Raw genomic sequence first — 13442 nt, forward strand, 5'->3', positions numbered from 1 at the left:
GGTTGTGCTTCCATTCAGTTTAAACAGTCAGGGTGCTGATTGTGCATGTTGGCTCACTGCATGACTTGTGGCTCTGCTACACTAAATGGAACAGAACAGATAGCAGGCTATTACTCAATTTAGCCACAAGATGGCAGCCACGAACCGTTGAGGGATTTCATGAAAACAAGTCAAAAGTCAAGTTGTCTACAACTTACTGAACTGTATGTTTTGGACGTTTTGTTTAACAGAAGAAAGTGGAAAAGAAAATGATAGGCCTATGCCGCCTATCGAATGGATAACATGAGTAGCTACTGAATGGTTTGTTTGTGTTGCAGGTCCATTGTGGCCGCTGGCTCATTGAAGGCAGCCCCTATGTGATTCTGTTTGACCTCGGCTCAGCAGCCTGGAACCTGGACCGCTGGAAAGGGGACCTGTGGGAGACTTGTGGCATCGGACTGCCTTTCCACGACCGGGAGGCCAGCGACTCACTCATTCTGGGTTCCCTGGTGGCCTGGTTCTTCAAAGAGGTCAGCTGTAATTTTAGGCTCTACGCATGGCAGCCATATTGGCATGAAATGGCTATACATTTCAATTAATGGCCCCAATTTCATGCCAGTTCACAATAACTATGTTGACATGAAATAGTTGGTTAAACAAGTGTTTTGTTCCTCAGCTATCTTCTAGAGGTTCTCAAAGTGGGGTCCAGGGACCAGGGTTGCTTGAGGGAGGTTCCCAATGGACCCTAATGTAATTCAGAGAGTGTACAAATGCAACCAAATGGACCTGTAATCCATTTGGTTCCATTTGTACAGACAACTCTCAGTTTCAGATCTGCTGTTTGAGAGCACATGGACCCTAGCACATGGACATAGCACATGGACCCTACATGTGCTCTAGCACATGTAGGGTCCATGTGCCCCCCCCCCACACACACACACTTTGACGCCACTTGAGACTGAGAACCACTGATTCAGAGGAAGCTTCTTTCCACTTAAGCTGTATAATGAGCAGTGATGGAAGAAGTACTCTCAGTTTTTTACTTAAGTAAAAGTATCACTACCCTATTGTAGAAATGGTCTGTTGTATTCAAAATGTACTTACTAATTTATTAAAAAAACAAAACAAAAATGCGAGCACTTTTCCCACCACTCCATCGACTTTCTGTTCCCAGCTAACGGACCAGCTCGGGGACAGCCCCAACGTCATCGGCCACTTCCACGAGTGGCAGGCGGGCGCAGGGCTCATCTTCTGCCGCTCGCGCAAGATCCCCATGGCCACGGTGTTCACCACCCACGCCACGCTGCTGGGGCGCTACATCTGTGCCGGGAACGTGGACTTCTACAACAACCTGGACAAGGTGAGGACGGAAGGCCCATTCATACTCCAGTTTTAGGTGATGAGATGACCACCTTTTCGGCCCGGGCCAGCCTAGCGGTCCGGGCACCTAGGCTGGTAATCCAGCTAGTATTTAGTCACAAGCTCTTGTCAATACTTTTCATTTGTTCAATATTCCTAATAATTCAATGGTACTATATCATATATTATTAGTAAACCATTATTAGTAAATCACAACACATATTATGTACTATATAAGTATAGTAAACCATATCATGTATATTATTATTATTATTATTATTATTATTATTATTATTATTATTATTATTATTATTATTATTATTATTATTATTATTATTATTATTATGTAAACCATACCATGTATCATATATATTATATATCCCCTAAATAATAACCCTTATATAATAATCTGCCAACAATGTACTTCGGGATGCTCTTTGCCACCTTGGCCTAATCAATCAATCATTTGTAAACCATAACACAATGAAAGGTATTGACTCTACACAGCAGGAATCATTGTGTTGATGTGATGTATATTGTTGTGTATGTAAGTAGCTGTGTGTATGTTGTTTATGTATGTTTATATGCTCATTTATATGTATGTTTATAATATATATATGAATATGTGTACAACATGAATGTATGCACTGTGCAGGTAGACGGATATCCATCAGTCTACAACACGTGCACTTAAATATGCAAATGAACTCCAGGGGTATAGGGCCCAACAAGCCTATGGCTTCTCCCTAGCCCTTTTTCGGATATTGGACAGGACATAAGCAACGGACACTCAAAAGAAGTAGAGGAAAAAAGAAAAAGAAAAAAATGGAAATGTGTTTTATGTATGAACTGTATGTCCACCATTCCGAAAATAAAACTGAACTGAACTGTACTTAACCACTTTCACTCACAAAATCTTTCTACTGAAAATATCACCGGCAATATTCACCGATTTTACTCTACACTAGTGCCATATGACGAAGCAGATCTACAAACTCACAACATGTCGCGCTGCGATGCATTGTCAGCATGCAACCAAGTATACAATCGGCCTAAAACTAAGACTTTTCAGATGACTAAAATATGGCTAAAACTAAATGGAATTTTATTCAAAGGACTTTCACTAAAACTAAATCAGAATTTGCCTTAAAATCAACACTGCAACCAACCTGCCCGCATCCTCGCTAACGCACTTTGCGAGATAGCACTATATTATTGCACCTGGCTGTGTAGGCTATATGTTGACATTTACGCGATAGACCTGCTTCAAGAAAGTCCAATCGACAAATCCACCATGGGCATAGCTAAGTAATGCCGTGAATAGGTGCAACAGAATTCAGTAACTCACTAGTTAAATACCAAGTAGTTGTTACTACTTGTAGCCAGGGAGGGACTTTACACCACACCAAGAAAACAAAGCAGAGGGTGGTTAAAGCCTCATTAACACAGTAAAGTGTTGCATTAGGAAGGCTCGGTCAAGTCGTTTCCATATTTGCTGTTATATTTGTAATTGGGCCTCCTCCTCCGCCTCATAGCCTAAAGGTTACATCTAAAGGTTACACACTGTGGCTGGATGAGTGATTGGCAGCTGCATGGAGCCGGACCTCGTAGGAGTGTAACAAGCATCCGTGTCCAGATGAATCGATGCCATCGGTTCTATTTATTCACACTCTCGTGTCATTGCAGTCCGAGTTTCGATTTCCGACCGCTTGTCGGGCAGACACCTTGTATGTCCAAAAACGGTACCTTATCTACTATTTTTGAAAAACTTATTTTTGTTGACTAAAACTAAAACCTTTCAGATGACTAAATTCAATTTCATTCAAAAGACTATGACAAAACTGAAACAGAAATGTGCTGTCAAAATGAACACTGGTGGTGTGTTTTACAGTTCAACGTTGACAAGGAAGCGGGCGAGAGGCAGATCTACCATCGCTACTGTCTGGAGAGAGCGGCCGTCCATTGTGCACACGTCTTCACCACCGTGTCGCAGATCACTGCCGTGGAGGCCACACACATGCTGCACAGGAAGGCAGGTATGTGGGGAACCATTTGAGTGCCACACACATTCTGGCCATGAGCGATTCTTTGTATTAAAAAGAATAGACTCTTTTCACAACAACTATGTTGACATGAAATAGTTGGTTAAACAAGTGTTTTGTTCCTCAGCTCTAGAGGTTCTCAAAGTGGGGTCCAGGGACCAGGGTTGCTTGAGGGAGGTTCCCAATGGACCCTAATGTAATTCAGAGAGTGTACAAATGCAACCAAATGGACCTGTAATCCATTTGGTTCCATTTGTACAGACAACTCTCAGTTTCAGATCCCCCCCCCCCCCCCCCCCCCACACACACACACACACACACACTTTGACACCACTTGAGACTGAGAACCACTGATTCAGAGGAAGCTTCTTTCCACTTAGCTGTATAATGAGCAGTGATGGAAGAAGTACTCTCAGTTTTTTACTTAAGTAAAAGTATCACTACCCTATTGTAGAAATGGTCTGTTGTATTAAAAATGTACTTACTAATTTATTAAAAAAACAAAACATGGCTCCAACGAACTGCAGCGGCCAATGAGGCATCTATTTCTTTTAATAGATCTATGAAGGCAGGTACGTGGGGAACCATTTACAAGAAAAACAAGGCAACTACTAAAAGGCAAATTGTAACGTTCTAATGTTCAATACAAAAAACACAATTCAATTGTTAATTCGCAATTATTTGTGTGACAATAAATCGTCAATGTAATCGTGACAACCCATGATGTGAGTTGGGAACACAGCTAGGCCCCACCTGTTGTGCAACGCTCCTGTTATCTGACGTGCTGGTCGTGCCCGTTGCCAGCTCTGTGTGTTTGCCTTCATTCCTACATGAGCTCAGCTCTCGTACCAGAGAGCGAGAGCTCTTTGTTTATATTTGTTTATTGTACACACGGCCACTCATATTGGGTAATGGCGCAAACGTGACGCAAACTTGGCTGCTCAGCCAGTCAGTGAAGCTGATGGATTGGCCAATCAGGGAAGCCGGTGTTCTACTGGATCTCTTCTCCACTAGTCCCTCCCTAACATATTGGTCTATTTTTCATTTGTTGACGAAATTGTCAGTATTCAATAAAATAAATAAGAAATGACTCAAGTCATATATGCTTACATTCCATTCTCTTGCATATTAACATGGACCGAAGAAGCTCTCAAGCGGAGTTAAAAGCCACGGTATAAAGGTGGGTCTTCCATAATGTGGAGGCTACGACAGAGAAGGCTCGGTCACGTCTGGTCTTTAAGCAGGTCTTCTTTGTGACCCTGAGATTTAGCTGGCCCTCAGACCGCAGTGACCTTGGAGGAGTATAAACTTTAATACGTTCAGAAAGATACTGAGGTGCCAAACCATTAATTGATTTAAACAAACAATAAAATCTTAAAATCAACTCTAAAACGAACAGGGAGCCAGTGAAGGGAGCCCAGAACAGGTGTAATATGGTAAATGTGCGGCAGCGTTTGGACTAGCTGAAGTCAAGCAAGGGATGCTTGGTTTAAACCAACATAAAGTGTGTTACAGTAGTCCAACCGCGTAGAAATGAAGGCATGGATGACCCACTTAAAATCACTAAAGGATAGCACAGGATAGGATAGGACTTGATTTCCACAAGCAGCCTCAGATGATAAAAACTGGAACTAGTCATGGAGCGGTGGGGGACAGGAGAGCGGGCTTAGTGTCCCATTGGCTGTGGGGCCTATAGAGCGTCGCAGTCCCGCCCCCTACCATGGACCAGGAAATGAATCCCAATGCATTTTTCCCATAGACATTTCAAAAAGTATTTATTTAAAGACGGTTACGCCGCGGACAAAGCCAACTTGAGTCGTGACAACTCATGACAACACAAACAATATTTTGGACCAAACAAATAATTACAAAGAAGAAAAACAACAAAAAAAGTGTTTTTTTCTTCTTTCTAATTATTTGTTCGGCCCAAAAAATGGTGTTTGTTGTCATGATTTGTCACGACTCGAGTTGGCTTTGTCCGCGGCGTAAACGTCTTTAAATAAATACTTTCTGAAATGTCTATGAGGAAAATGAACGGAGAATCATTTCCTGGTCCATGGTAGGGGGCGGGACTGCGACGCTCTATAGTCTCCCAGCAGAAGGGTGAAATCAGCCATCAAGGGCTTCTGCTAGAAATATCCCATTGGCCGTATAGGGCTAGTCTCCCATTGGCTTAGACGCCAGCCAATCATGAAAATGTCGCCACTGCATGGCGACTAGACCACGTGACTAGACTAGAAAGTCTGATCATTGACAACGTTTCTCGTCATAGTTTTAGGGACGAGCACTGCTGTGCATGCTGCAGGCTATTTTAAAATCGAAATACAAGCTGTAGGCTTGTACTACTATTATACTACTTGTACTACTACTATTTAAAAAAAAAAGAAAATAATAAAATCAAGCAGAGAATAAAGCCTATATTTGAAAAAGAAAAAGGGGGGCCTGTGGAAAAATACATATTAATTTGGGGGTCCTTAACAAAGAGAAAGGGTTTTAGAGAACCACTGGGCACTGGTATATAGAATACACAATGGCAATATTGTAACCCGTCCACTACACTGTCATTAAGTATGTTCCCTGGCTGTGTGAATGCTCCAGATGTAGTAACCCCCAACGGGCTGAACGTGAAGAAGTTCTCAGCTGTGCACGAGTTCCAGAACCTCCACTCCACCAACAAGAACCACATCCAGGAGTTCATCAGAGGACACTTCTACGGGTCAGTGCATGGGGCTTATACTGTATGAGTGTTTACATTTTGTTAGTTTAGTTTAGTTAGTCGTAGTCTTTTGAATCAAATTTCATTTACTTTTAGCCATATTTTAGTCATCTGAAATTTCACTTTTAAATGAACACCCCAGACGTTTTTTTAAGTTACTTGATTCAGTAATTAGATATTTGATATTCATTTAGCTGCCCCGCCCCCTTCCTATACAAAAGTAGTGTCCAATACAATACTTGAGGGGGCCGTGATCTTTCATTTACTGTTCTTATTTATTTTTAATAATTATTTTGGAAAAGAACCTCCTCCAGGAGGAGGCCGGAAGAGACAAAAACAACAAAAAAGATTTGGGTTAAAAATATTAGCTTTAACAAAACATATCTATACTGTCGGGAAGAAACCACCTAACTCCAAAATGTTCATTTTAAAGGGAATTAAAAATAATATTTTTTCAGGAAATGAAGAAAACCTTTTATTTTGAAAACAAATCAATATTGCCTCATCAAAGTTGGTGCTGTGACTTTATATTGTCAATTACTTGCGTGAGAGGGGGAGAGGTGGTGGAGTTAGTTCTAGTTACTCCAATGGAGTTAAGAGGTTTTGTCCGAAGCGCTTTTTACTACTTTTCATTGGTTCAATATTTCTTTAACCAACACACATATGTAAAGGGTGTTCAATAGCACTGATTAATGCAAAGAAATAAAAAACGATATATTATATTCAAAGATTTGCAAAATATTCTCTATGAAAAAAACAGATCTACAAGATTATATATCTGCTATTTGTGAATAGCCAAAGTATAACATAGCTCTCAGATGCATTTGCGGTTGTAATGGGTCTCTAACCGGTGAGGTTTGTCCTGTAGCCACCTGGACTTCGACCTGGAGAAAACCCTCTACTTCTTCATTGCTGGACGTTATGAGTTCTCCAACAAGGGAGCCGATCTTTTCCTAGAGTCACTGTCCAGACTCAACTACCTGCTCAGGGTAAGAAGAGCCCTGGCTTCCATCCGCATTTTACACCTGAAGTTTTACACTAAAAACTAAGCATCAACTCCTTTTCTTTTTGTTTTAACCTTAACCCGAGGTAGATTGTACAAATTCCTTCTAAATCAGTAGTTTTGCACACTGTTAGAATGGCACACACACACCTTTTCCATCAAAATAACTTTGGTTGTTTTGTTACTCTGTCAGCCTCCCTTAATTATTTTTGCGCACATTAATTAACTACACATACAATGCAATGCAAATATGTCAGATTTAGCAAGGATGCTAATTTCCATCCGTAGTCCCCAAACAGAAAACGGGCAACAAAACAAAAAGAGCACTGTGGCGCATATAAACATTACTGTACAAACAAGAGAGAAAAAACAACAGTAAAAAGGCCAAGTAATCACTTAGAATACGAGATACAAAATGCCAAGACACTATAACTAACGAACTGACTTGTCTTTCAGGTGCATAGGAGTGATGTGACAGTGGTAGTATTCTTCATCATGCCTGCGAAAACCAACAACTTTAATGTGGAGACACTGAAGGGACAGGCAGTACGCAAACAACTGTTGTACGTAACAGAGCCATGGGGAACGCAGTTTCACTGTAACATGTTTTAGGCAGAGAGAGTACAGACTTGAAATGGCCACGGTTTTAGAAGCACTAGTAAAGCTCACAGCTTGTAGTATACTGTAGACACAGTTCTTGTGTAAAACATATGATACTGTATTATATTATGTGAGGTGAATTGTCTTTCTGTCACTCACAGCGATACAGCTCACACTGTGAAGGATAAGTTCGGGAAAAGGCTGTATGATGCATTGTTAAAGTAAGTATTTTATACAGTATCATGGAAAAGGATGTATGATGCATTGTTAAACTAAGTATTTTATACAGTATCATTGTACTCAAATTCACGGACTGATCCCAGGCCCTGCATGACCGGTTCTTAGTAGAGCCTCCTAGTGGCTGCAGCTAAGTAGGGCAACAATAAAGTGTCAATATGACAAATATACAGTGGTGGAAAAAGGGAGCGACTAGTGGAGAATAGAAAAGGACAAGTGTTTTATTTATTTATTTGGGGAATTTTTATGCCTTCATTATAGATGACACTCGAACACTCGAACTCGAACCCGCGACGTCAGGCTACTAGGTGCCTGAACCACTATACGCCAGCGGTCCAGGCCTTTATGTTTAATTGCGCTCGGATGTTGCGCTCTGAAAATAGCAGATCTACAAGCTCACAGCTTGTATATAGTAATAGCTATTGTGAGCTATTTTCAGCATGCAACCATTACAACCATTATGTCGCCACCAAGGCCCGCCAAAGAAAACAAAAAAACTGTACAATACAAAATCAACTGTACATTTAGACAACTAAAATCATTCATATCAAAAACATAAAAGCATATAAAATCACACAGCTAAAACTAGACTAAAATTAAAACATTTCAGATAACTAAAATATGACAAACTAAATTTGCTGTCATACTGTAATATAAATAGGTGTGGTCTACAGTTTTTTTTTTATTGGTTTTTGAAGGGACAGACAGTAGGCTGACAGGAAACGGGAGAGAGATGGGGGAAGACATGCAGTAAAGGCCGTGTCGGGCTCGGGAGTCGAACCCGCGGCACACTGCGACTGGATTACCAGTCGGGTGCCCAGACGGTTACGCCACCGCCTGGGCCTGGTCTACAGTTTAACTGTATGTATTGTTTGTCCTGTCTTCAGAGGAGACATCCCTGATATGAACACCATTCTGGACCGAGATGATTTCACCATTATGAAAAGAGCCATCTACGCCACTCAGGTACAGGACAACACTCCTACTATGAACTAGCCTGGCTAATAAGCCAGACTAATATCACACAACACTGTCGCGGTATATCAGTCTGGGCTGGCTCCACTTGGATTTCATTTCCCGGGGAACATTTTCTCTTTGACGCAATTGGTCAGAGCTACTGTCAGTCAAAAGTCTCAAGCATTGAACGTCACTGTACCAAAGCCCGCCTATATTGCATACCGTGTCCCGATTGGTCCGACCTGTTCTCTGCTGTAGGAAAGAGGCGTGCTACTGAGCCTCGCCAGACCGTAATCCGCTGGTAGGCAACTTTTTTTTGCCAACGGCTGATTCGGTCTGGTTTATTAACCAGGCTAACTATGAACCACATAAAACAGCCAAGCATGAACACACAGTTGCAAAGGTCCAAAAAGTCCTGGTGAATTTCCAGAACATTCTTGAAATATTAATATCTAAAATATTGAACCAATGGAAAGTATTAAAAGGTGCTTCGGTGAAAATCTTAACTCCATTGGATCCTCAAACTATCTGCCAAACCAGCTAACTCCACCTCTTTAGCCATCTTTTTGAGTGGTGCAACCACTCCCTTACAGAGCTATCCTATGTGTGTGTGTGTGGGTGGGTGGGTGGCTGGCTGGCTGGGTGGGTGCCTGCTTGGCTGGGTATGAGCACGAAAACAGCATGGTTGTTTTTCACCACCTGTGCGCAACCTAACACACACACAAACGCACATATTAACTGTATATATGATGATTTCGGATGTGCCAGTACAGTAAAGTGACAGTACAATACAGTAGAGTGTACTGTATTGTACTGTCCCCACCCCCGGGGACCCCCACATGGTAACTGTCATTTCTCTACCGTTTCGGACGCGGGGTGGCTCGCCAGAACCGGGCCGGCACCCTGGGTGCGTTCCTGTGGGTCTGGGTCTATATTCGTAATTTCGTAATTCGAAATTGGAGCCCATAGTATCTCATTTTTGAGAGGGTCCTCACTATATAATCAATACAAAACACTTAACAAAGGGGAAAAAATGGGGATAGCTTCGTATGTGTGAGATAACTGTAAAGCCCAAACCAAACCTTACTAATGATTCGCCATGCAAATCCTTGCAACATGCAACTAAGTTGCAACCATTATCCCCAATGGCAGTTGCAAGGAGTTGCATTGGTGAAGTTTGGGCTTAAAATAGATTAGCTTTATTACATGCTAAAAAGAAGCAAATCACATTAACGAGCCGTACTTATTGACTGACTGTGTAGAATCTTCTTCAGTAGTTGAGGATAACTGACCTGCAGTTGTAGATCAATGGTCAATGAAATGGAACGAGAAAAACAATATCCCAAAACGAGAAGAAGAGGCCTCTGGCACGTACAGTACTCCCATATCGGCTCCTATTTTTGTGAATGGAGAATCAATGCACTGCAGGATCAATGTGGCTCTTAGTGGTGATAAATTGTGAATGGGATGATGGGGGGGATTCCCTCTTGAATGGACGTCAGAGATGTGTCCGAGCTCAGGGTGAGTTATTTAACGTCTTCAGCACCAGACCATGGGTCAATAGATTGGGAGCGTTGTTGGGGAGTGATGTATGCACTCTTGTGTTTAATAGCGGCCTCGTGAGCAAGTGCGCCCAATGAAGCGGACGCTCTTTTCATGAGATGAAATTATGCAGACGCCGATATTTCAGAGGTCGGAAATGGAGGGCTGAGTGATATTGACCACAAGTGTGTAGGGGAGAGAGAGCAGGGTTCTGTAAGAGTCTGATTGGTGGGGAAAAACTCTAGCTACCCCCCCCCCCCCCCTCTTTGTCATTTTTCAATTGCGTCCCCCGTTATTTCTATTTCCATTAGTGTCTCACGCTGAAAAGCCTTGTTTATTTCACACGCCGTTTAATGACCAATGGGAAATTGCACTCACCCCGCAAAAGTTCTTCCTCACATTACAACTGCGGTGACAAATGGCTTTGGAGCTGAATTCCTGTCTACAGAGGACGCGTCGTATGAATAACTTGCCTACTTTCACCCTGGCGTCGCTTTTCTGGGCATGACACCATTTAAAATGTTACTAAAATAGCAGAGTTGTGAGCTTGCAGAACGGTTATTTTCGCGTGACATTGTCATACAGCAAAGTATAAAATAGGGTTATAAACTGCGACAGTACAGTGGAGACATTGGAGGGTCGTATTATAATCGGGGACTAGACTATTTGACATTCAATGTAGTCTGGCCGCCAACAGGCTTCTTTTGTTTAAAGTGCAAAATTTGGTAGTCTGGTCTATATACATACATTCATGAATCCACTTGCTGACCGGCTGTCAGCACTGAGCAATTTCTTTATAGGGGTATATATGTGACCCTACCATTAACATCCTATATAAGGCAAAAATGTCAAACGTTCCTTATGCTTTAAGTAGCATAAGGAGCAGTGACATGTCAAACTAGGGGGCACTAGTCCGGCAACTCCGACTGCCGGACTAATGTTCTTTTTCCACAAATGAGTCTTGAAAAATGGGGGTCGTCTTATAATCAGAGTCGTCTTATATTCGGGACAATACGGTACGTATTTGACAATACAAAAGCAGTGTTTGTAGGCTTGACTTGCAAGTGCTGGGTCTGCTTCTTTTTAGGACGGCCAAATGTCCAGTGAATCAAGTGAGCCTGAAGTTCACGTCTGACACTAAAATATATTTTGCCTAAATTGCATGAGTTTTAATACTCGAGACCTCCATGCCAGTGGAAGAGGGATTGGAAGGGGGAGAAATCAATCAAATATCATTAGATCAACAAAGCTGATCAACAAAGCTATACAAGGTTGCTAGTCATGGATCAGTGGTTAAGGATTCATAACATCCTTTGGTATGAGCTTTAGGTAAATGCAGTGGTGGCTTGGCCAGAGAGGCCGTCCTGGAATTGGCAAGGTTGTCGGTTTGAAACTCTGCTCGCCCAGTCTATATATCCACGAGCTGGACACACAACGCCTAACATTTCACCAATTCATTCGCCTGATAATTCATTTGACTCTGAAAGTATAAAAGTTCACCAGTTAGGGTCCATTTTTCCTTTTTTTTAAAGAATTTAATGAACACCCTGGATTTTATTGTGCATTGGCCCAGGGAGTTCCAATAAAGGTACAAATATTCACCACGTAACTCACTCGTCTCTTTCTCTTTACGCACGCACGCACAGAGACACAGTCTTCCTCCAGTGACCACTCATAACATGTTGGAGGACTCGACCGACCCCATCCTGGCCAATGTGCGACGCATCGGCCTCTTCAACGCAAGGACGGACCGCGTTAAGGTACCATACACATGCAGAGCCCCCGCTGTGACTATTCATCATGATTGGGTTGTCTGATCATCATTCACGTTCCCTCATAAGCCTGATTTATACTTCTTCATATGATGGTGTCACGTAACCCTATGGCTATGTTCTTGTGTATGCATTTTAGTAGCACTTGCAGTTCTGATTTCGTCGACTACAACTATGACCAAAAATGTTCGTCGACTACCTTTTTTCACAATAAAATAGCCGATTTACAACCTCAACACCATCAAGGCCCGCCAAACTAAATCAATTGTAGATTTAGTCAACTAAAATCTTATGGTATTTAGTCGACTAGACTAAAACGAAAACATTTCAAATGACAGTCGACAAGCACACAACGCGTTGCAAGCTTGTAGATATGCTATTTTAAGAGCACAACACCGGAGCGCAACCAAACATAAAATGTGACTTGTCTTTAGTCTAGTTTTTATTTGTTGACAAAATTGTCGATACATTTAGCTTAGTTTTTATTTCGTGTTCGTCAGTGAAAAAAGGTAGTCGACAAACATTTTTCGTTTCCGTCGACGAAATCATCTCCTCTCCTCTTTTAGATCATCTTCCACCCTGAGTTCCTGTCCTCCACTAGCCCCCTGCTGCCCATGGACTACGAGGAGTTTGTCCGCGGCTGCCATCTCGGAGTGTTCCCTTCCTACTATGAGCCCTGGGGATACACACCAGGTGGCCTGTTACCCGACAAACCACACAACTCACACGTTTTGTGATCTTGCAGATCTGCTATTTTTGGAGTTCTTGAGTATAAAGCAGGCATTTCAACGCCAATATGACGCGCCAAAATACATTTTAGTCGACTAAATCAACTGTAGATTTAGTCACCTAAAATCTTGTGATATTTAGTCATTTAATTTAGGTTGAAATATGGAGATTTGTCTGACAACAACGACATGCACTATGCCTTCCCCCAGCTTGTTGGCCCTAGCACAGATCCACAGGCAGAGTGAGAGACAACAACACATTTCAATGTTTTATTTGAAACCACAAATGATGTTCCAATGAGAAGTGAGTCGAATACCACAACAGGTGGACAACAAATGAGCTTAAAGCAGTTTATATGGTAAATCTTATTTTAAATTTACATTTATTTTATAAATCGCGACCAAACCCATATGATATTTTTAATTACTAGAGCGGTGCCCATTGGGCACTGGCATACTTTTTATTATTAACATAATATTGTAGCTTTTAAGCGTACTGACGGCACC

At 41.9% G+C, this 13442-nt stretch overlaps 1 protein-coding gene across 3 annotated transcripts in view; it reads left to right on the forward strand.

The window, feature by feature from the left end:
* gys2 (glycogen synthase 2) overlaps nucleotides 1-13442 on the forward strand; it is a 28240-nt gene that overhangs the window by 7569 nt on the left and 7229 nt on the right. For all 3 annotated transcript variants that reach the window (XR_013789008.1, XM_079494591.1, XM_079494592.1), the window contains exons 3-12: nucleotides 318-509; nucleotides 1154-1339; nucleotides 3230-3374; nucleotides 5979-6096; nucleotides 6965-7085; nucleotides 7556-7662; nucleotides 7861-7920; nucleotides 8824-8902; nucleotides 12082-12195; nucleotides 12774-12900. Coding sequence is in view for 2 of the 3 variants with exons in the window: in XM_079494591.1 (XP_079350717.1) it covers nucleotides 318-509; nucleotides 1154-1339; nucleotides 3230-3374; nucleotides 5979-6096; nucleotides 6965-7085; nucleotides 7556-7662; nucleotides 7861-7920; nucleotides 8824-8902; nucleotides 12082-12195; nucleotides 12774-12900 (1249 nt within the window). In the remaining variant the exon portion in view is untranslated. The remainder of the gene's footprint in view (nucleotides 1-317; nucleotides 510-1153; nucleotides 1340-3229; nucleotides 3375-5978; nucleotides 6097-6964; nucleotides 7086-7555; nucleotides 7663-7860; nucleotides 7921-8823; nucleotides 8903-12081; nucleotides 12196-12773; nucleotides 12901-13442) is intronic.

The sequence above is a fragment of the Electrona antarctica genome (assembly GCF_951216825.1).
Source record: "Electrona antarctica genome assembly, chromosome: 23".
NCBI lineage: Eukaryota > Metazoa > Chordata > Actinopteri > Myctophiformes > Myctophidae > Electrona > Electrona antarctica.